General features: G+C 39.7%; 1 protein-coding gene across 2 annotated transcripts in view; it reads left to right on the forward strand.

The window, feature by feature from the left end:
* The window catches only part of SBF2 (SET binding factor 2), a 212,872-nt gene that overhangs the window by 38,107 nt on the left and 150,222 nt on the right, over positions 1-24,543 (forward strand). For both annotated transcript variants that reach the window (XM_081013068.1, XM_081013069.1), the window contains exon 2: positions 936-1,021. In XM_081013068.1, coding sequence (XP_080869194.1) covers positions 936-1,021 — 86 coding nt within the window. The remainder of the gene's footprint in view (positions 1-935; positions 1,022-24,543) is intronic.

Here is a 24,543-nt window from a genome sequence, read left to right on the forward strand (position 1 = left end):
TTGATCTGATTCTCATGGGCACTTATTATGTTGCTTAAAATGCTTCATTGAAGCAAAACTGCCCGCCCTCCTGAAAACACCCACCCACAAGCTAATTGTATATTTAACTGACCTCTAAGATAGATCCAGCTTTCTTTTCATGCTTACTCTATGGTGCTTCAAGCACAGTTAGAGCATGTACAAGTACTGGGTTCCATTTAATTATATTACCGTAAATTAAAATGTGTATAATACGCTGCAATGAAGTAGTATTTTACAGTACAGTAAAACTGGAGTTTACTTGCATTGGTTCTTGAATATGTATCTTCCATTCAACATCAGATCTGCAGTGACTGAACGGAAGCTATATGGGAGTTTGCTCAGGGACAAGTTAAGTTACAATACCTTGAATAGAGGCAAGCCATAAAGGTAGAAATGCTAAATTGATTTTGTACGATGCTGTCACATATTCCTGTAGGGATGACACATTCATGTGCTCCCCCTTGTGTTTTTATGCAACTGTACATTTTCCTATCTGGTTTAATCTCCATAGTGGTTGATGTGCTAGAAGTACCACGATGGGCGCATAGTAAAATTTGGGTGCATAGTAAAAATTTTATGATTGCATTGTGGCATCATTATGCCTATGTCTAAGAGTATACATTGAGTATTCATTGGGTCTTAATGTCACTGCTATGTGTAAAAATACAGAACATAGTTTCTGAAAACAAGATTGGGTACCATGTATGTGTCACTGGAACTTAAATTCTGCAGTCTTCAGCAGTCACTTGAATACAGTTTCTAGAACTTAAAAGGTTCTTGCCACAGTTTAACCAGATGCAAGTATGCATTAAATTGTGACTTCTTTCATATGTGTAAACTTCTGACTGGAAAAACAAAACATTCACAATCTCATTCTTTCCTCCTCTCCCTCTCTCCCTTTCCTTCCACTTTAGGATCAGGAGATGGTCTGGGGAAAATAATCCAGAGATTTCCCTTAAAGGATTTGGATGACACTCCTTTTCCACAGGGAATAGAGTTGGTAAGTTGCTCTGTAACATGCATTTGTAAATGCTTAATAATCTTGCATGTAGATCTAGATTAATAGTCTCAACATCATCTTCAGAGAGGATGTCAGTGTGAAAAAGGTGTCTGCATGCTTTTAGTGAATTCTTGAGATAAATCAGCTTTTCCTATCTCTTTACTGTCATCCTGGACCCAGGTGTTGGTGTTGACCTTTAAAGCCCTAAACGGCCTTGGTCCTGTATACCTGAAGGAGTGTCTCCACCCCCATCGTTCAGCCCAGACACTGAGATCCAGCGCCGAGGACCCTCTGGCGGTTCCCTAATTGCGAGAAGTGAGGTTACAGGGAACCAGACAGAGGGCCTTCTCGGTAGTGGCGCCCGCCCTGTGGAATGCCCTCCCTTCAGATGTCAAGGAAATAAGCAGCTATCTTCTCTTTAAAAGACATCTGAAGGCAGCCCTGTTTAGGGAAGTTTTTAATATTTAATGCTGTATTGTTTTTAACACTTGATTGGAAGCCGCCCAGAGTGGCTGGGGAAACTCAGCCAGATGGGCGGGGTATAAATAATAAATAATAAATTATTATTATTATTATATTATCACCTCAATTAGGCCACCAGTTGTTACATAAGAATCAGTCATTGGATCTCTGACTTTAAGAATGAAAAGTTGGAGAGGATCCACTGCTTTTCTTTTGTGACAAAATATACAGTCTGACATCCATGGAGCACCTAAGCATGCATAAGATATGCACATGCAGCAGCATCTTTCTGGATAATAATCATAAGAAAAATAAAATCTATTAATAGTCAAGTTTTTTTAAAAAAAACCATCCTAAAATGCAACTAGCATTTGTAACTTTAGGTGCTTGTTTTTGTTTTTCTTCTCTCCTAGCAGCTATTTTTGAGACCAGCATCTTGACCTGTGCATAATAATAATAATAATAATAATAATAATTTATTATTCCCCACCCATCTGGCTGGGTTCCCCCAGCCACTCTGGGCGGCTTCCAGCAAAATATTAAAATACAATAATTCATCAAATATTAAAAGCTTCCCTAAACAGGGCTGCCTTCAGATGTCTTTTAAAAGTCAGATAGTTGTTTATTTCTTTGACATCTGGTAGGAGGGTATACCACAGGGTGGGCGTCACTGCCAATAAGGCCCTCTGCCTGGTTCTCTGTAATTTTGCTTCTCACAGTGAGGGAACTTCCAGAAGGTCTGCGGCACTGGACCTCAGTGTCCGGGCAGAACAGTGGGGGTGGAGAAAAGGGTATAAAAGAAAAGGGTATAACAGAACAATGTGATAAATTAAACATGCTACGGGGCTACCTTTTTATTGTTTCCTTTTTCTGCTTTCATTAAAACTAATATTCTGTATGCTTGAATAGACTAGAAGGCTGCTTCACAACTTGTGACATTTATGTTTTGTCAACTTGTAACTACATTTTGTCAACCTTGCAGAGAGGGTTTCAAGTATGCCAGATCAGATGATTGTGATGTGCTTATAATTGCCAAGAAATAATTGTAGATCAATTATGGAAAATAATAGAAGCCTAGAAAATGCTTTTAGGAAAGAACATCTCTAGGTATTTGGCCAGTTTGCTGCATCATATTTTCATAATTGCACTTTTAAAGTTGCTTCATATGACAAGGGTTGGCTACTTTAGTATAATTTTTACATTCTTCTATTTTAATTATTTGAGAAAACAACAGTTCTAGCTTCATAATTTGATTGAAGCTCATTTCCCTTGTGGTTGGTCCTTGGTGGAGAATATACTTGCAAATATAAGAGAATATACTTGCAAATGTGTGCATTGCAATCATAACTGAGGTCCTTCATTTCTAACAAGCATGATGATGACATTATGACACCACCACATATAACCTGCATTTTGGTTTCTAGGAAGTGTTGTGGATCTTGTTACACCCTAGCATTTCCTAGCTTCATGAATGAAGTAATTCAGATTGCTATCGGCCACCCTTTTTTCAAGTCCCATCAGAGACCAATGTGTAAATATCAAAGTTTTACTTTGCTTTAATTCCAATTGGGAAAAAAAGCTCTATGGCAGATTATTTTCTATGATTCAACTTTCATTGCTGAAGTCAGTAGCCAATTGTACATAAACTGTGTTCTGAAATTAGTAAAATGACTGTAGCTGGTTCTCTACAGGAACTATGCTTCTGTAGCATAGTTTCATAACTTCCTGGATTGTTTCTTCATTTTTAATGTTGTAGTAAATACTCTGAGAACATACTTTCTGTGACTTGTAAAAATCACATTGTTAGGAAAATATTTTTAGTGACGTGATCCAAGAATTTCGCCTAATATAACTGTCAGGGAACTGACATCGGAGCGGGAGGCGAAGGGGAGGCTCCTAGATGATGCTGGAGAAGGACCCAGCAGCAGGGGGAGAAGCAGCTCAGTGGAGGGGGAAGCATTTAAGCGCAACACCAGGAACAAAAGTGGGCAGATGGGGAAATCGGAGAGAGGGCTCCCGGACTCTTCACTGGAACTCAGTGAGGAGGGGACAGGTCCTCCGCTACCTACGCCCTCCCTGCGCAGAAGGCTCCCGCGCAGTGAGAGGAGGAGGAGATTGGGTGTCAAACAACTCTTATGTTGGAAGAGATTCAAGAAACGCCCACTGATGGATTCTGCGAGTGACTGAGACAGTCATGATTAGAAAGGGCTGTGCAGTCAGAAAGGTTTAACAAGGCAAATTAGCCTAGAGAGGCACCAGTTTACGCACGAGTAACTCATACTCATCACAATAACTGAAGCTATTTTGTGAGAACAGCATACTGTAAAAACAATAAATTCTGAAATCACAGTATATATAAAATAAAATGATCCCCAGTAAATTTCAATTTTCATAGTTGTCAACAACTGAGAATTTTCCAATAAGACTTCCACATTTCTTGGGCCTTTTGAAAATAAGGATTCAGGAATTACTTGGTTGTGAGGATGTTTCAGAATATACTGGAGAGTGGATAACGTTTTATATATCTAACATGGCATCCTTGACTTAAATGTATTTAAAGGTATTAAGGAGTTTTAAATGTTTAGATGAATATTCAGGGACTTCAATAAGATTGATGGACTACATTTTACTGTCTCCTAGCCAGCCCCTGATTACAGCTGGGATCTAGTAAGTTGGTACATTTGCATCATGTTTTTCTGAACAAAAGGCGGTGTACATGAGGTTCTCAGGTGTTTCTCATCCACACACTGACCAGACTCAAGCTGCCTCAGTTGCTGCTAGTAATTTCACCATGTGCTCTCAGACTTGTGCCTTTGAGACTCGCTATTGTTTCCCTTCATGGAGCACCCCATCTTTGTGTTTGGGAGGATGAGAAAAGATGTGTTCCTTCATTGCAGTATAGCATCCACTCCCTCCCTCCTCATGTAAGGAAATTATTGCCCTGTTGAGCTGCAAAAAGCTTCGCATTCTCCCACAGTATTGTACAATATTTTCATCCTAGTTCTGTACTCCTCTGAGAAAGTCCCCCAGCATTTCTCAAATTCTTCTTTCTTTATTCAATCTGCTTGTTGTGCTATGCTTCCTTCTCTAGTCTCTGCAGTTCAGTTATAATTTTTATTACTCATTATTTTTTTGGGCAGCCTTGAGTGGTGTTGATGCCCCCTATATTATTGGGTTGACTTTGGCTAACATTTGTTCTCTTTGTGTTTTATCATTCTACAGTTGTCTGGCAGTAGAAACCATGAAGAGGGAGATCTGTACGCCTTTCATTTATTTTTCAATATGAATTCCTTCCAATTTCCCCTTCCTCCCCTTGCAGTTGCAGGAGTTTGCCCAAATATCTTTGGGTGGTCCCATTCCCAAGCAGGAATGAAGAAGTGTTGCCTGTACAGACCCTAACATCCTGTTAAAAAAATAATTATCTGCTTGCCACTATTTTGAAAATCTCAGCAAGGAATTCTGGATTCTTTCCCCGATCTTTTATCACTATTTGAATTGGAATGAAATTGAAGTTGGGAAAACCAGGTGGATGCATTATATCAGGGTTTCCAAAACTTGGGTCTCCACCTGTTTTTGGACTACAGTGGTACCTCGGGATGCGAACGGGAACATAAGATGCGACGGTGCGTCTGCGCGTGCGTGGCTCGCGTTTTGCTGCTTCCGTGCATGCACGTGATGTCATTTTGAGCGTTTGCGCATGCATGAGCGGCGAAACCCGGAAGTAACGCGCTCCATTACTTCCGGGTTGCCGCAGATCGCAACCCGAAAGCGCTCAACCTGAAGCACATTCAACCCGAGATATGACTGTACTTCTCCCACCATCCCTAGCTAGCAGGACCAGTGGTCAAGGATTATGGGAACTGTAGTCCAAAACAGCTGGAGGCCCAAGTTTGAGAAACCTTGCATTAGATCATGTTCTGAAATGTGTGTAAATATTGAAGGCAGTGTGATGTTAGCATGCTTTGAGGTAGAATTATAGATTAAAGTTGTTTTATATTCTGTAGAATTGGCTAGGCATCTTGTGAAATGCCTGTTTGCAAGATGTTATAATTGAAATGGTCAAAAGTAGCAAAGTTTGTTTTAACTTTCTTGCAGCCAAGATATTGTAAAGAGCTAACTCCTAGATTTTGAGATCACCGTACAAAGTTCTTCTTCTTCTTCTTCTTCTTCTTCTTCTTCTTCTTCTTCTTCTTTGGGAAACTGGAGTGTTCTTGCCGCAGAGAAACTAACAAGACTAATGTAGGTAGCCGTGTTGATCTGACGCAGTCGAAATATATAAAAAAATTGTCCAGTAGCACCTTAGAAACCAACTAAGTTTGTTCTTGGTATAAGCGTTCGTGTGCTTTTTAAATATATTTTAACAAGACTAACGACACAGATAATATATACTAGCACAAGTCTGATTGGAATGCAAAATCAATTCCTTTCTATCCAACTTCACAAATAATTCTAAACAACTTCTTCCGTTAGTTGGTTTTAACATTAGCTGCAAGAGAAGTACTCCAAGCACTGCTTTGAAATTCATTAATTTCAAAGTTCTGAGCTAATCTCAATCATTATTTTTCCTAAATGTTAACTAGATATTTTTCCTCCATCTTTACTATGCTTAAATAAATCCATATATTATCATCAGCTACCAAAGCTTTTGAAAACAATCTGTTAGTTGCAGTATGCAGGCACGTAGAATCTCATTCAATATAGATTCAAAGGTGCCATTTTTAAATCAGCATTGGAGGACAAAAGTATGATGAAAGGTCATGATCAGCTTTGTTTCAAAAAGAGACCTTCACAAAATATTTTGCTACTATCTCCTAAATAATATTTAATGGACACAACCTCTGGGTGTGTATAAATTGAGAAAGCATTATGTAATACTGTACACCTCTAGGTCAAGCCTTTCATTGGTTGTTGGGACAAACTTAAGCAGAATTGGCTTTACATACAGATCTTAATTTTCTGGATGAAAGCAAAATCTTTCTGAACAAAATGTTCTTTTTTTCTGTTTTCAAATAAGCTGTTAAGCCAAGCTATTTAAGGTTCAAACTTCCAAAGTAAACTCAACTGTTTAAAGGTCATATTAGGGACAGCATTTATAAGGTTTTTAAAAAATCAGTTGAATATTTGTCATGAACACGCAAAATAGAAAATGGATAATTAATTGAAATCCAAGATTTAATGAACATTCAGGAATTGAGAAGGGTGGGGACACTTTCAAACAAAGGTGATGCTTCCTCCCCCCTCAAAAATTCAGATGATCTTAAGACATTAGATCTCATCATTCATGTACCAGCAAAATTGGAGTTGGTGATTATTTCCCCTATTTCTGTTCCACATGTTCAGCTTGGAGACCTCCTGAATGTCTCCTGTTTAGGCACAAATAGTCCTGCCTCCTCTTCCCACTTGGCCCATCCATAAATGCTGCCATGTAATATTCCAGCTCTTGCTTCAGCAGCAGAACTGTGCTTGGTAACTGTGGTACCCTTCTGCCATTAACCTATCAAGCTGATGTCTTTTGTCCATTTTTTATGGCCCTGCAATCAATTTTGAACCTAATTCTAGCACTTATTTCTGCTCGTCCTCCCATGGTTCATGAGCACTTACTTGTTCCTCTGTGAAGAGGATACAGTAATAGTTTGGATCTCTTGATACTGAATCAATACACTGATGGCACCCAGTTCAAGGTTCTGTTGTACAGGTACATTCCCTTGTGATGGCTTGCCTTCTACACAAGGGTACATTATGTAGAAACACATAGTTTTTCAGAACGTTGGAGGCTTTATTGTAGATCCAGCAGTGTGCATCCACACTGTGTACATTTTTTGCCCTACTATGGTCCTTGGTCAAGATGGTATTTCTCTGTAACAATTCAAACCTTGCATAAGGTAAGCAAAGACTAGTTTCCAGCAGCATAACAAATGCTGCTGCAATGTGTTTTGTTTTATAAATTTATTGGCTGCTTCCTCTACTTAAAGCAGAGTACACAATGGCGTTATGTCTGTCAGGGTTGGGGAAGCTGTGGCCCTCCATATGTGCTGAACTACAACTTCCATTATCTCTAATAAGTGTGTCTATTGACTGGGCCGATGAGTTGAATTTCAGCAGCATCTGAAGGGCCAAAAATTCCCCATCTCTAGTGTATATTTTGGTGTAAGTAGTTTTGGGACTGCTTTAGATTTTTGTAAGAATGAGAAACAGTGAGACCACCTACCTTCTGTTATATCTGCATATGTTGTTCCTTAAAAGTGTCCCTGAAAGTTTAAGGCAGCCTCTTCCTCTCTGAAATTCTAAAAGATCCTATTTTCTACATAAAAAGCAAAAGTTGACTTTACCAGGACCTGCTTGCAGTTTGATCTTGACTACTGTACTGACTGTGGATTTTAATTAGAAATGACATGTGTGCAAAGTCATTGTATCTCTTAATTCTGATTTGAGAATATGGTGCTGTGGTGCTTATTCTGTTGCGTGTTCTTAATTTTGTACTGGATATTGGTAAGTGTGCTGATTCTGAATTGTATGGCTGAAATGATAGAAGGTAAGTGTTGAGAATAGGTTGAAGTGGTAGGAGGCACCAACTAGGGACCCCCAAAGGAAAGAAGGCTCAGAGCCAGAGGAATGGTGGTGGGATGATGATGAGTGGTCAGAGGGAGAAGATGGATCAGACGGGGAGGAGGAAGTGTTAGAAGCTGAAGAGGTAACAAGATTTAGAGAACCGGAAGAGTCTGTGGCAGAGAACAGTCTAGAACCAGGGGCAGAGGTTGGAGAGGAAAGGGGCCAAGAGGCAGAGATGAGGCAGGCTGCTGAAAAAGCCAGGGAGTATCCCCCTACTGCTGCAACCAGATCCCCTCCCGCTGGTCTCCATGAATCAGAAGAGGTATGAAGAGGGTGGAGCAAAGACAGGCAAGACAACAAAGTCTGATTGCTTGGGAAGGAAACTTAGGGAACTGTGGGAAGGCTGGGACCTTCAGTCCTCACAACTGCCTCATAAGGGCAGGTTCTACTGGCAAGAGTTGCTGTGTTCTCTAGGTGTAGCCTTTTGAGCTGTCTTATTTCTTTGAATAAGGAATTAACTGAAGCCATGTGAGTTATTTCAGATCTGCTCCTGGCATCTGCTCATGACAGTAATGTCCAATGGTGGTTGTCTGTCAGTGGAACAGACTTCAGCAGGTGCAATAGGACTTCCACTTCTCTTCTCCCTTTCTGCATTGTGTACCCTTCCCACCTTTGCTGTGGAGGATCAGATCTGTGGTGAGCTTGGGAAAGTTCCATTACTTGAGTAGACATCTGCTTGCATGATGTTTGATGTTTCTATGACAATATTTGTGTGTTGGGAACACATCACTGATGCAATTCAGCCTGCTATTGTCATCCACTGCAGCAAATGTTGGCTCCTTTGGTCCACTACAGAACCTAGAATATTGTAAGTGCTTTTAGGCAGCAATGATTTATTTCACGTTGGAATTTGGCTACTATCATCCATGGCTATAGCTTGAAAAACACAGTCTACTATAATGTACATGACATAAATTTGCCATTGATCTTTCTGATTGCCTGCAATTATGTTAAAGAAGATATCTAAAGCAGGAAAATTAGTTTAGTAACCATTGTTACTAAACATAGTAACCATTAGTAACCAGAGCCAGTGTGGTGTAGTGGTTAAGAGCGGTAGTCACGTAATCCGGGGAACCAGGTTCGCGTCCCCGCTCCTCCACATGCAGCTGCTGGGTGACCTTGGGCCAGTCACACTTCTTTGTTGTTGTTTTTTTTTTGTTTTTTTAATGATTTTTATTAAGGTTTCAGTAAAAAGTTAAACAGAAAAACAGAAAAAAGAAATACACAAATACACAATACATAATCCAAAAAAGAAACAAGCACAGAAAACAAAAAACAAAAAAAGAAAAAAAACAGAACATTTAAAAACAATATCACCTTTTCATTTCCGTTTTTAAATTTACTTATTTTCTGGACCTCCTCATACCTCCCTCTTTTGTATTCCAGTTCAAATTGTTTGTCCAGCAATTTCTTTCCCACTTTTTTAATCCCAATCTTTAATCTTAATATAATATAGCATTAAAATTTTACCTCTTAAATACCAAATTTCCATTTCCTTAAACTTCTTTAATCCTAATCTTTAATCTTAGTCTATCTATAACTTTAAATCCTGTACAGCTGGAAACCACTCATTTTCAATCCAACATCAGTCTAGCATTCTTTAATTTTGCAGTGTTTCTGTAAATAATCTTTGAATTTCTTCCAATCTTCCTCCACCGACTCTTCTCCCTGGTCACGGATTCTACCAGTCATTTCCGCCAGTTCCATATAGTCCATCAGTTTCATCTGCCATTCCTCCAGCGTGGGAAGTTCTTGTGTCTTCCGGGCCAGTCACACTTCTTTGAAGTCTCTCAGCCCCGCTCACCTCACAGAGTGTTTGTTGTCGGGGAGGAAGGGAAAGGAGAATGTTAGCCGCTTTGAGACTCCTTAAAGGGAGTGAAAGGCGGGATATCAAATCCAAACTCTTCTTCTTGTGGATAGTTTCAGATTGTCTGTTCAATAAATTCAGGGAGGCAATTAAACTCTTCAGTGTGTGAATTTTCAGAATGCCTTTCTCTAAAATAGTTGTGGAAGAAAAGAACTTCAGTTGTTTTCACATTGGAGAGTTGGATACATCTGAATGCTATGTAGTAATTTTTTGTTATGGAAGACCTGAGAATTCTGGGAACTGTGTTACTATAACCCTTTTTTCAAAACCTTACTCTATAAGTCTTTTTCATTTTAAATAAGCTTATAAGCTATCAGAAGAGATTCTTTCAAACTGTCCATACTGGCTTATAATCATTACATACTGGTGGAGTTATCTTAATTTTTAAATATGACCCAAATCAATTTTAATTTTATGTTAAATTTTCCATTGTAAATCTTTGCAGAAGTCAAGAGGACTTACCCTTCTCATAAACACATTTACTTTTGAGTAAGCCTCATTGTTTAAGTGGTACTGGCATTCAAGTTTGTGTGCTTCCTACTTCACCTTAAGGCATCAAAAAGGTGTGGATATGCTATGTCATACTTGGTATTTAGCTCTGTCTTTACGCAAAATGAGATTAACAGTATTGTGTATCTGACTAATATTTATGACACAAAGGATAATTTAAGATAATGAGGCAATCATGAAAAAATATTAATGCTAAGTTTAAACCTTGCTTTTATGTGCACATTTGTGTGCTACATAGTAATGAGTCAGTGTGTCTTATTCTTGAATCATGTTTATGTAGTTTAATTCAAGTGCATGCAAGTACAAAAATGTGCATGTGTTTCATGGCAACTCAGTTATGTTGCTAAGTAACTTGGGGCAAGTGTTTTACACAAAACATTTAGATGTGCCTTCTGAATTGGTGGAAACCTATATTAAACCTAAAGTTAATTCCAAGATTCAGATAAAAAATAATACTTCTGTGTGTCTGAATCATGGGTAGAAGACCAGGTGCATCCCTTTCATTCCCTTCAACTCTCCTATAAAAAATTCCTCCCACCCATTCTTGCCCTTTTACAGTGGTGCCTCGCAAGACGAAATTAATCCGTTCCGTGAGTCTCTTCGTCTTGCGGTTTTTTCGTCTTGCGAAGCACGACTATTAACGGCTTAGCGGCTTTAAGAAAAAGGAAACAAACTCGCAAGAACTCGCAAGACGTTTCGTCTTGCGAAGCAAGCCCATAGGGAAATTCGTCTTGCGGAACGACTCAAAAAACGGAAAACTCTTTCGTCTTGCGTGTTTTTTGTCTTGCGGGGCATTCGTTTTGCGAGGTACCACTGTAGTTTTAACCAAGATGTAGCATTATGTCTGCACCGTCACTATCCCTATACAGAGTTTGAAGCTGATTTGCAAACCATGATGAAAATAACCTTTAATGAATGTTAATCTTGATGAAGCATCATGTGAATTCACATGGGGAGGAGGAGAGACCCTGCAAGATGGTATTGATTTTGTAACCGTGCAGAATTTCTTCTTTGTTCACCTTACTTTAAGGCTGAAAAAGTAACTATAGTCTAGTGTTGTATATGCACAGAGTTAACAGATCCAGAAATAGTATGGATGTACTGGGTCTGTGTATTCTATGAGATTTTACATGTGAACAAATTGAATTTAGAGATTTGATTTTGGAACTCAACAGCCTTTTGAATATCAGTACTTGTGGTGCTGTGGTCTAAACCACTGAGCCTCTTGGGCTTGCCGATCAGAAGGTCAGCGGTTCGAATCCCTGCAACGGGGTGAGCTCCTGTTGCTCAGTCCCAGCCAACCGAGCAGTTCGAAAGCACGCCAAAAAGTGGAAGTAGATAAATAGGTACCACTCTGGCAGGAAGGTAAATGGCATTTCCATGCGCTGCTCTGGTTTCGGTGTTCCGTTGCGCCAGAAGCGGCTTAGTCATGCTAGCCACATGACTCAGAAAAAATGTCTGTGGACAAATGTCGACTCCCTAGGCCTGTAAAGCGAGATGAGCGCCGCAACCCCAGAGTCATCTGCGACTAGACTTAACTGTCAGGGGTCTTTTACCTTTTTTTAAAAAAAGCTTTTTCATTAATTTCTTTTTTTATCAAGTTGAACATTTTAATTGTCATATTGTACATACTACAGTGCAGGAGTGGGAAACCTGTGGCCCTCCAGCTATTACTCGACTACAACTCCTATCACCTCTGGCCATTGACTAAGCTGGCTGAGGCTGATGGGAACTGGAAGGCAGCAACATCTAGGGAGCCACTAGTTAGCCATGTCTGCTATAATGCCTCTTAGAGAATTTTTTATTAACTATTACATAATTTTCTTGTGAAGTTTTACTTTTATAAAAAGTAATGACAAGTGATAAAATAGTAAAATAAAACTTCAGTCTTTCCAGTTGAACCCATTTGAGAAGAGGAGGTGCTCGCTAAGGCAGATTGCACTCATATTATTAAGGACTTTAAGGATTAAAAGCTGCACAATACATTACATATACTGTCTTAAGATTTTGGACATGAAAATCACCTGTTCTTATGCCAATTACTTGTTGCCAGTCCTTCTAAGATGGAAGAATATGTTGCTGTTATTTATGGATGAATAAAAAAAAACTTCTGGCTGATTTTATAGCCACTGACATGAATTCCTCAGCATTTGGCACATTTTTAGCTTGCTTAATTAAAGGAAACTCAAAGTGGTTTGCGATCTGAAGCAATAATGCATTAACTAAGCTAAAATATTTACCAATTAATTAATTGCCTCAAGTATATGTGTATTATTTTAGTATATATATAAAAAAATTCAAATCATAATCAAATCATAACTGAAAGATTCTTCCAAAGGTGGGTGCTTAACATAAAGGTAAAGGTAAAGGTACCCCTGCCCGTACGGGCCAGTCGTGTCCGACTCTAGGGTTGTGCGCTCATCTCACTTAAGAGGCCGGGAGCCAGCACTGTCCGAAGACACTTCTGGGTCACGTGGCCAGCGTGACGAAGCTGCTCTGGTGAGCCAGCACCAGCGCAGCACACGGAAACGCCGTTTACCTTCCCGCTATAAAGCGGTACCTATTTATCTACTTGCACCTAGGGGTGCTTTCGAACTGCTAGGTGGGCAGGAGCTGGGACCAAAAGACGGGAGCTCACCCTGCCGCGGGGATTCGAACCGCCGACCATACGATCGGTAAGTCCTAGGCACTGAGGTTTTACCCACAGTGCCACCCGCATCCCTGTTAAGTATGTTAAGTATGTGCTTAACATACTTAGCAATAAAGCAAGTGCCTTGCCCGAGGTGATAGGGTGCTCAAAATATATATAATAAGGTTTTGCAAAAATTAGACTTAATGCTTATGGCTTGCTGTTTTACTGTTCTATTGATTTTGCATTTTATTGCATGTTTTAATTGTGATAGTTGTTGTTTGTTGGGTTGTATATAGTTGTGTCCTATCGTCATATATAAAATACGGTAAGTTCCTTATGTTCAGTATGGTCTGAGCCCTATATAATTTGGTTAAAAAAACCCACCTGGATCTAATGATATCTTGTAACCTTTGTTTTTAAATTGTACTGTAAACTATCCAGAGAGACACCTTTTAAGAGTTTGGATAGTTTGTAAATAACAGTAGTCCACGATAGTTGAGTTCATACAATTTTAAAATATTAATAGTGTCTGAGAGATTTCCCCTTTTGTGTTTTGATTTGTTTTTATTTCCATAATGTGTCTATTAGAGACTCCTTTGCATACAATGCAAATATGTTCTGTACGTAATGTTACAAAAAAAAAAAATCTGAGCTGATGAATGATATTACTTGTGTTGGTATAAGAGGATTTATGTCTGCTTTTATCTTGATGACCCACTGTTCAGAACATTGTCAGCAGAAAAAAAGTTAATTGCAGATGTTCTGATGCTAAAGCAACAAAAATATGTCATACTACTAGAGGCATTTTCCATAATATATGTACATAATGTGTGTATATGAAAGAAAAGTGGGAATGTCCTTCCATACATACCATTATGCTGCCTTTATAGTAAAATGAACGATGTAGCCTGTGAACTAGAAGAAGATCTATCTAGCCATCTAAATCAGAACTTTGGATCAAATTCCTTAAGTATCTTCTTCCATTATCATAGAATCATAGAATCATAGAATCATAGAGTTGGAAGAGACCACAAGGGCAATCGAGTCCAACCCCCTGCCAAGCAGGAAACACCATCAGAGCACTCCTGACATATGGTTGTCAAGCCTCTGCTTAAAGACCTCCAAAGAAGGAGACTCCACCACACTCCTTGGCAGCAAATTCCACTGTCGAACAGCTCTTACTGTCAGGAAGTTCTTCCTAATGTTTAGGTGGAATCTTCTTTCTTGTAGTTTGGATCCATTGCTCTGTGTCCGCTTCTCTGGAGCAGCAGAAAACAACCTTTCTCCCTCCTCTATGTGACATCCTTTTATATATTACTATTCTGTATATCTGATATTTTATAACCAAACCAGTTCTCGTTAGCATAACACATGCCTTCTACAGTGTCAGTGTTTCTGTACCAATTCTACAAGGGTAGAATGTTAATTTACTATTTACTACTGTATTGTCACCTAATCGGTTTGTACTGGATTAATGCTAGTAGGCAAAAGCCTATGCAAAAAAATAAAATAAAAAAATCATGTTGAAATTTGGTGGTACTTCATGTATCAAATAGTATTAAATCCAGACATTTCAGTAAGAGAGATGTTGATTTTGTTGATTCCATGGTAGCTGCAAATGTACATTTCTAGTCCTGCTGTGGAATAATCATAGGACTCTGTTCAGACATGTTTGTCTGTCTTTTTGCCTTGTCTTTTCATCTGTTCCATGAGCCTCTATTTAAAAGCCATCTTATTCTAACTATGTCTATAGTGACAACAAAAGTCCAAACAGTTTTAGCCCACACAGTAAGATGATGATGATGATAGAAGTGACAAAGTTGACAGAGAAATGCAGAGACATCCTGCTTCAAAAGAGTGAGTCAACAATTGGCTACTGCACCTAGCAGGCATATTTTGTCTCTATTTCCTCCATAGATGCCAGATCGATTTCTGTGGCACCGTTTCAGCTCCTTTTAAAACTACATAGCAGAAAAGCTTATTTCACAATGGATGTTCTTCATTCTCCAGTAATATACTTGCAGAGACTTGCTGACGTTTAAAATTTCTAAGATGTATTGTTGGACTCTCTTCATATCTGCTTCATGACCTTCATATTAAATTTAGTAGAATTGGCAGGATGTTTCAGAAAAGTGGGCAGTAAATTATTTGTCCATATTTAGACATAAAGGTAAAGTGTTCTAGCAACATTGCTTTCTGAAGAGATCAAATGCTTCCTTCTTTTTTTGTTACCTTTGTAGCATTAACTGAGGTGTCTTTTCTCTAGTTTTTCAGAGTAGGAAAGTTTATCTTTAAACAATAAAATATATTGGCTTCTCTGACATTTGGGACCAGAACTCTTTTGTAAAAAGGTAAAGGTGAAGGGCCCCTGACAGTTAAGTTCAGTCATGAACGACTCTGGGGTTGCGGTGCTCATCTCGCTTTATTGGCCGAAGGAGCCGACGTTTTTCCGCAGACAGTTTTTCCAGGTCGTGTGGCCAGCATTACTAAGCCACTTCTGGAGAAACCAGAGCAGTGCTCGGAAATGCCTTCCCACCGGAGCAGTACCTATTTATCTACTTGCACTTTGACGTGCTTTCAAACTGCTAGGTTGGCAGGAGCTGGGACCGAGCAACAGGAGCTCACCCCGTTGCGGGGATTTGAGCTGCCAATCAGCGTATTCTTTTCCTACATCAATGAGCCTATATACAGTGGTATGTCGGGTTACAAACTTAATTTGTTCCAGAGGTCTGTTCTTAACCCGAAACCGTTCTTAACCTGAGGTGCGCTTTTGCTAATGGGGCCTCCCACTGCCTCCTCACCAAGGCGCGCAATTTCTGTTCTCATCCCGGGGCAAAGTTCTCAACCTGAGGTACAAGTGCACAAAAGCACACATTTCCTACAAAAGGGACATAAAACTTTTGATTCCTGAGTATGCTAAAGCTATCTAATATTAGAAGCGCTGGAGAAGGCATCAGTATTTTTTCTCACCTTATTTATGGGCATTTCCTTTCTACACATTTATTTCCTCTATGTTTGCTGGGATGATCTCTGCAGCTTTAAAGTTAGGAGGATGGCTGACCTCTTATCACACTTGCCAGAGGGTAGCATCATGGTGTGTGTGGTGAACCAAATGGTTAGAGCTTGACTGTTGCCAAGTTTTTAAAATCCATCTCATCTTCAGGGGTTCCTGGCTGAAACAGATTATATAGATGCATTTCAGTTTGGCTTTTAGGCTTGGTTATGGAATGGAGACTGCTTTGGTTGCCTTGCTGTATTATCTATGCTGGGAACTAGACAGAAGGAGTGTTTCCCTGTTGGTTCTGCTGGACTTCTCAGTGATTTTTAATACCTTCGACCATGGTATCTATCTGGACCAACTGTCTGGGATGGGATTTGGGGGCACTGTTTTACAGTGGCTCTGGTCCTTCTTGGAGAGGTGAGTTCAGAAGGCGGTGCTGGGGTACTCCTGTTAAACCACATGGCTGTTGACTTGTAGGGCCCCTGGGTTCCATCTTGTCCCCCATGCTATTTAACATATACATAAAACCTCTGGGAGAGGTCATCTGGAGTTTTGGAGGGCTATGCTGTCAGTATGCTGATGACACACAACACTATCTCTCCTTTCCATCTAAATCCAAAGATGCTGTCTATGTTCTAAATCAGTGTCTGATGTCAGTAATGGACTAGATTAGGATGAACAAGTTGAGGTCAGTCAGAAGGCAGCTCAGGGAATAGGGCTTCAACCTATGCTGGATGAGGCTAAGCTCCTTTTTGAAGATTCAGGCTCACAGTTTGGGTGTAGTCCTGGATGCAGCCATGAACCAGGATGCCCAGGATTTGGTGCTGGCTGGAAGTGAATTTGCACAATTGTGGCTCGTGCACCAACTGTGCACATTCCTTGAGATGTCAGATGGCCATGCCTTAGTTGCATCTCAAATGGACCACTGTAATATGTTTTACATGGGTCTGCTTTGAAAAATGTTTGTACCCTTCAGCTGCTTCAGAATGCTATGGCCAGACTGCTGCCTGCGGCTGGTTATTGGGAGCATGCTACTCCCCTGTTAAAACAACTTCACGGGCTACTGGTCCAGTTCCAGGCACAGTTCAAAGTGCTTGTTATGACCTATAAAACCCTCTATGGCTTGGTCCCTGGTTACCTGAAATGTCGTATCTCCCTTTATGAACCTGATTAGGTGCTAAAGTTCTCAGGTGGGCACCTCTCCTTCCATCAGCATCAGAGAAACGGTTGGTAGTGACACAAGAGAGAGCCTTTTCTGTGGCTGCTCCCATATTACAGAATTTCCTTCTGAAAGAGGTTAGATTGGCTTCCTCCTTGCAGTTTTTCCACCGGCTGGCCGATACCTTCATATTCATACGGGCCTTTGAAAACTAAGTGCAGATGATGTTGACCACTGGGCTGCTATCAGAGCAGTTGTTATATTAATTCTGGCTTTAAATGTGTTTTATTTTAATTTTAACTGTTTCTTACTAGTTTGTTTTTGTTACTTTGTATTTTGTCCCCTGAATTGTTTTAAAGTTGGGCTATGCATTTATTACATAAATGAAATGAAAACATGAAATGAATAGTCTATTAATTTCTTTTGGTACTTGTAAGAAAAAAATGCTATTGTCATAAATGAGCTCTGGATGAAATTCATTTGTGTTCATTTTAAATTTGTCCCTATCATTTTCCCTTAGCAGCATGAATAGTATGGGGTGGAGAATGAATTTAAGTCCATTTAAATCCTGAACACTAATTACTGCTCACAGGAAGTATAACTAAGCCTGTAGAGACTGTGGGAAATCCCAGTGACACAAGCTATGGCAAAAAGCAGCTGTGGTTGTCGATAATTTGTCTAACTGAGCTCTGGGGAACCTTCCTATGACAGATGCAAGGGCTATTATAGATTCTACTATATTCCAACTCTCTATTTCCTTGACCTCTTCATCTTCTGTTGGGAATGATATTTTAAAAAGGCTTTCTCCCAAATTCTTGAGGTATTTGATTAATTTTATTTAAGCTCCTCCATAGAGTAGTTGGTCTATGTGCTTTTTTCAGTTGTCTATAAAATGGGGACCCCTTTCCTTATCTGTCTGAAATTTGGCAGGTCTGATCTCTTGGAGGTATGGAATACCTAAATATCTAATGCATTTGAATAAAAGTAAGAGCTGTTCGAGAGTGGAATTTGCTGCCAAGGAGTGTGGTGGAGTCTCCTTCTTTGGAGGTCTTTAAGCAAAGGCTTGACAACCATATGTCAGGAGTGCTCTGATGGTGTTTCCTGCTTGGCCAGGGGTTGGACTCGATGGCCCTTGTGGTCTGTTCCAACTCTATGATTGTATGATTCTAGGAAGAAAAGCAGCAAGAGAACATCTGGGAATAATGGATTTGAGTGTTATGTTAATGACTGAATAACAAAATGAACAATGAACAAGGTTTTTGATAATGAAAACAAATGTAGTAATGAATTGAAAAAAACATTGCAGACACTTTGTCTAAAGTGCCTTCCATATATTTGATGGCTATCATGTGAAGAAGCAAACACAGATGAATTAGGAAAATATATTGGGGTTAATAAGCATAGTTAGTTTTAGAAGCTATGGATTTTTTTGATGTCCTTCCATGTCAAATAATCCCATAAATGGAGGAAATAGGAAAATATGTTAATTAGCAATTTAACGAACTAGGGCAGGGTGGGGGCTGGCTCAAAATAGTAAGTTATGTATTTCAATATGGTAAAGAACAGTTATGAGTAATTTTTAATGACTTATGAACGTATTCCCTGGGAATGTTGGATCTAACTAAACTATCTTAATACCTTTTGTAATAATTTTGGGCAAGTCATTTTGGGCATGAATTGGGATTGATCATGAAATGCCATGAAGAGCATGATTTCTCAGGATGTGTCTTAGGAAAAAATATGTCCAGGGTATTCCTATCTTTTTTGCAGGCTTTTTCCCTAATAAGGTGGTATGTGCTGTGAGTGCATCCTTTAAAAATCTTTCTTTTGAAAGAGTTAATGAACATGACACATCAGTGTGACTGCTGTAATACAATTATTAACAACTGAACTGTATCATTATTAGATACGCCCAGTTATGTCTCATTGTTTAAAATATGTGGTGTGTTTCTTTACTACATTTCATTCTTTAAAAGGAAAGATTATAAAAGAGGATGACTTCTATTGAACTCTTGGTCATGGGATTAATTTTCTTACAAGTTATCAGTTATGAAATAACTTGAGAACAGTAAATTAAAATGTCACATTCAACTTGTAATGCATCATGTCTTGGGCATATAAGTGTGAATGGGTTCAATGGATGGTTCTCCAAAATCCACCCATAATTTACAATTACTTATAATGAAAAGCCCATAAACTGCTTGTTTCATGCATGACTCTATTAGACAATAAATGGATAACTATTGTCTTCTGTGCAATGTACGTTTATATAACATTGATCTGTATAAAGTCAAACTTGTCTCAACATGTTAGCAGTATAACAAATCTACTTATTTTAGTTTCTGTCACAAGCATCCCAAAAATACTGAACTGGATAAGAGATAAATTTAAAACTAATAATAAAATATACAATGAACTTAAAATAGTTTCATATCCACACAACACTACATTTATACCTTTCTGATAGATGGCAATTGTACATTAGCTCAGAGGTTTTCAACCTTTTTGAGTCCATGGCTCCCTTGACCAACTACATTCTTTCTGTGACACCCCTGTGGGCCTCAGGAGCCCTTAGGAAATGCTGAAATATTACACTCTTTCATAAATGTCACACAGTACAGGGGTTGGCAGGTTTACCTCTCCTCGGCCAATTTCCTCCAGCGGAAATCCCTCTGTGGGCCGGATCACACACGCGCCCACGATTCCCAGCACCGTGAAAGTGAGTCCCCGCACTGGGCTGCACCAGTTTACCACAGCGTGCGGGGACTCACCGAGCGGGCGGCTTGGTTCAGGGGTGGCTTGTGGGCTGGTTAAACGACCCCCGTGGGCTGCTTGTGACCCATGGGCCTTAGGTTGCTGGCCCCTGGCTTAGTATAATCAGGAGGACTATAGGATATGAGGAAAGCATCCCCCTTCCAGTGTGTTTGTTTATGGTTAAAATGTAGTGATTTCTTTCTGTGGTTGTTTATAGACCTGTGTGTGTGACTCGGATTAGGGTATTGGTTAAACACTTGTTTATGTCAAGTCTTTTTTTCGTCTCTCAGAAAACAACATTTTTACAATAATAATTACATTTCCCAGTCAATATTATGCATAAACTCGAACAGACCTTGGGGAATGTGTACATCTCGACTGCGTTTTGTACATTCTGCAAACAATATGCATATTCACTGGGCAATAAAGTCTCCCAAGAAACATGCCTTTCACTCTCTCTGTATTGTTCAGAAGTGTGCAATCTGTGACTTCCAGGCTGCTTCTGGCCCACTATATAACTTTACATGGCCCACAACACCCAACATCCTTTCCACCATTCTCACCTGTTACTCAGTAAGCTCAGCATCACAAGAGGAGTTGAAAGAAGAGGAGAGTTTCAAACTTTCTCTCCCCCTCTAATGATTCTGAACCCGCTCCCCGCTGCTAGTAAGCCAAGTAAAAAGAAAATAGCAGTATTGGATCAACCACGATGGGAATTGCAAGGAATGGAACATTTAACCAGCAGCCGAATGGGTTATGCAGCAAGGAAGAGAGGGCTTGGAGAGTGTGTGAAGCACCTCTGAAATTATCCACTGCTATTTCTGGCCCAATCCACTTGTTTCTAGAGGAACTCCTGTAAAAACCTTTCTCAACTATAGTCAGCAGAATTTATGTTACTGTTGTAATTTTGTTTTCATTTGCAACTCTGTGTGACTGATATGGTCAGTGATAAGATATTTGTAACAACTTCTGTGTCCCAGAGGATATAGCACTTATGCTTTGTATTTTAAATTACAAAATTTGAAACAATATTTGGTTACAGATACTGATCTTCAGCATTGTTTCAGAACCACAAAAACACAAGTGTGGGTTTTGTTTTTATTTAACTAGATAGACTGACTTTGGAGAATGGGGCAGTGTGCATGAGAATATAATAGGATTTTTCTTACACCCCATCACTCTTTTAGGTTCCTTTTCTAATCATCTACATCAGGAGTGGCTAACTTGTGGCCCTCGGTGTTGTTGGATTCCAGATCCCATCAACCCAACCACAATAGCAAATGGTCAGGAATGATGAAAGTTCTAGTTCAACAAGGTCAGAGAATCACATGTTGGCCACCCTGATTTCTACATTTCCATATACAAGTCGCAGAGCTACATAAAGATGAAACTTAATTGGATGTGAATGGCCAAAACCCCGAGAAAGATACAGTGGTGCCTCGCAAGACAAAATTAATCCGTTCCGCGAGAGTCTTCGTCTAGCGGTTTTTTCGTCTTGCGAAGCAACCCTATTAGCGGCTTAACGGATTAGCGCTATTAGTGGTTTAGCGGCTATTAAAGGCTTAAAGGCTTAGCGGATTAGCTGCTAAAAGGCTATTAAAGGCTATTAAAGGCTTAGCAGGTTAGATAAAGGGGGCGAAAAGCGAAAAAAAAATCTCAAGACTTGCAAGACATTTTCGTCTTGCGAAGCAAGCCCATAGGGAAATTCGTCCTGCGAAGCAACTCAAAAACGGAAAACCCTTTCGTCTAGCGGGTTTTCCGTCTTGCGAGGCATTCGTCTTGTGGGGCACCACTGTATTCCACACTTAGGTGCATGTTTTTCACTTTTATAGGACCCTAAAACATTTTTTTTAAGTGTTTAAATAGCAGCTTGGAGGATAAATAACATCCATACACTGACAGCATTTAAAGGGCTTTCATGCCTAAAAAAGAATAACAAAAACATAACAAAAGCATGTTAGAACAGTGTGGGGTGCTATTGGGCTACCTTTTAAGCAAGGAATAATTATAATAGTAAGATATGGATATCTGCTCAGATTGCCTAGCACCTTGGATCTTTAGACATATATAGACATATAAATGCAATAGACAAAATTTAATCCTAAGAGAAGAAGCATTGGGATAATACTAGCTTAATACTACCTTAAGGATTCTTTCACCTTCTTCCACCTCTGGTGGACCTGCCCTAAAGTGAAGGCGTTCTGGGAAATGATTTATAATGAACTGAAAAAGGTATTTAAGTATACCTTCACAAAGAAACCAGAGGCCTTTCTTTTGGGTATTGTCGGCCAAGGGGTGGTAAAGAAGGACCGGACATTTTTTATGTATGCAACAACAGCAGCAAGGATACTTCTCGCAAAGCACTGGAAAACTCAAGATCTACCCACACTGGAAGAATGGCAGATGCAACTGATAGACTATATGGAACTGGCTGAGATGACCGGCAGAATTCGTGACCTGGGAGAAGAGAAGATGGAGGAGGACTGGAAGAAATTTAAGAATTATTTACAAAAACATTGTAATTTGAGTGAATGTTAAGCAGGATGCTAGATCATAAGTAATTGAGCACCACTAACTTTGATGATTTAAGATAATAAGTGAGATTGAGAAAATATAAACCTTTTTGAGAATTATAAGATTATAAACACATAGATGGGATATAAGAATGCAAATAAGATAATAAATTGCTGGTAAAAAGTTATAATGATGAAAGTGGGAGCGGGAGATGTGAGGAAGTCCAAAGAAAATGTGAAATTATGTTAAGATATTTGTTACACTGTTCATTATATTTATTTTTATTGTAAACCCCAATAAATTTTTTTTTAAAAAAAAAAATACTACCTTAAGGATTACTGTGATGAATGTGCAGCATTTTAAAAACTGAAAACACCATATAAATGACTAAATGTAACAATGGCATAATACAGGATGGAGAAAATACTATAATATGCAAAACTATCTGTTCCACCAGGCATTAATATATCCTATTTGAAACAGGTTATGTTCAATGACCCAGCTTCATATGTATTTAGAAAAGTGGGTTGAAATATAATTATCAAATAACATTGACACCCCTCCATTTTATACTCTTGTTTATATAATTGGGATAACTAAGGAAAGTCCCGAGGGACGCGGGTGGCGCTGTGGGTTAAACCACAGAGCCTATGGCTTGCCGATCAGAAGGTCGGCGGTTCGAATCCCCGCGATGCAGTGAGCTCCTGTTGCTCGGTCCCTGCTCCTGCCAACCTAGCAGTTCTAAAGCACGTCAAAATGCAAGTAGATAAATAGGTACCACTCCAGCGGGAAGGTAAACGGCGTTTCTGTGCACTGCTCTGGTTTTCCAGAAGCGGCTTAGTCATGCTGGCCACATGACCCGGAAGCTGTACACCGGCTCCCTCGGCCAATAAAGCAAGATCAGCGCCTCAACCCTAGAGTCAGTCATGACTGGACCTAATGGTCAGGGGTCCCTTTACCTTTAAGGAAAGTCCTAGTGTTCCATATAGCTATAGGTGGCAAATGAAGAACACAACTATCCAAGGCATGGTATGTAACAGTAGCAGGAGAATTGAGTGTGTTCCATAACCTGGAACATGTATTTCTTTTTTCACAGTATTTGCAACTATTTCCCACTAGGGATAATGAATGCGTAGTCACAGTGTGTTTTGCAGTGTGAGAGGAAGCTTTCCTAAGAAGCTGGAACCACTGTTTCAGATACCAACTCCTCTTCCTGTCATAGCCAAGTTAGGAGGGCCCCAGATGCCCTTCATCTTTGGCAGCAGATAGAAAGGTGGTTCAGAAACTATTTTGTGAAAACAGACCAACAAGAAGCTAAAATTTTGGGTTTGTTCTCCTTCAGTGACCATTTATCAACAGAATGATGGCACCAAAACACTTCTACCTAGGGTTTAGAATAGAACACTTCTTATTTAAAACGATTGATAGATGGCTAAATATGCAGGGTAGTTGTTTCAAACTTAATCTGGTACAGTGCTAGTAAGCATCTGCTTTTCATAGGCTACCTTTTGTTGGCAATGGAGTGCGCCTCAGGGGTGAAGTCAAACCGCTGTGTTAACAGCACTGAAGTGACTTCCCTGGGGTGCAAGCCTGAGCAGTGTGTTTGGAGGTCCTGGGCTGCCCAGACAACAAGACCCCCCTCTTGGCCTCACTAAAGTGGTCCAAAATAAAGCAGAGCAAATATGTTTGGCACCGGTTTAGCTGTAATAATAATAATAATAATAATAATAATAATAATTAATAATTTATACCCTGCCCATCTGAATGGGTTTCCCCAGCCACTCTGGGCAGCTTCCACAAAATATTAAAATACAATAGTCCATAAAACATTAAAAGCTTCCCTAAACAGGGCTTCTAAAAGTCTGGTAGTTGTTGTTCTCTGTGACATCTGGTGGGAGGGCATTCCACAGGGTGGGTGCCACTACTGAGAAGGCCTTCTGCCTGGTTCCCTGTAATGATGGGAGTGGAGACGCTCCTTCAGGTATACTGGACTGAGGCCGTTTAGGGCTTTAAA

Source organism: Podarcis pityusensis (assembly GCF_964106645.2).
Source record: "Podarcis pityusensis genome assembly, chromosome: 1".
NCBI classification, from domain to species: domain Eukaryota; kingdom Metazoa; phylum Chordata; class Lepidosauria; order Squamata; family Lacertidae; genus Podarcis; species Podarcis pityusensis.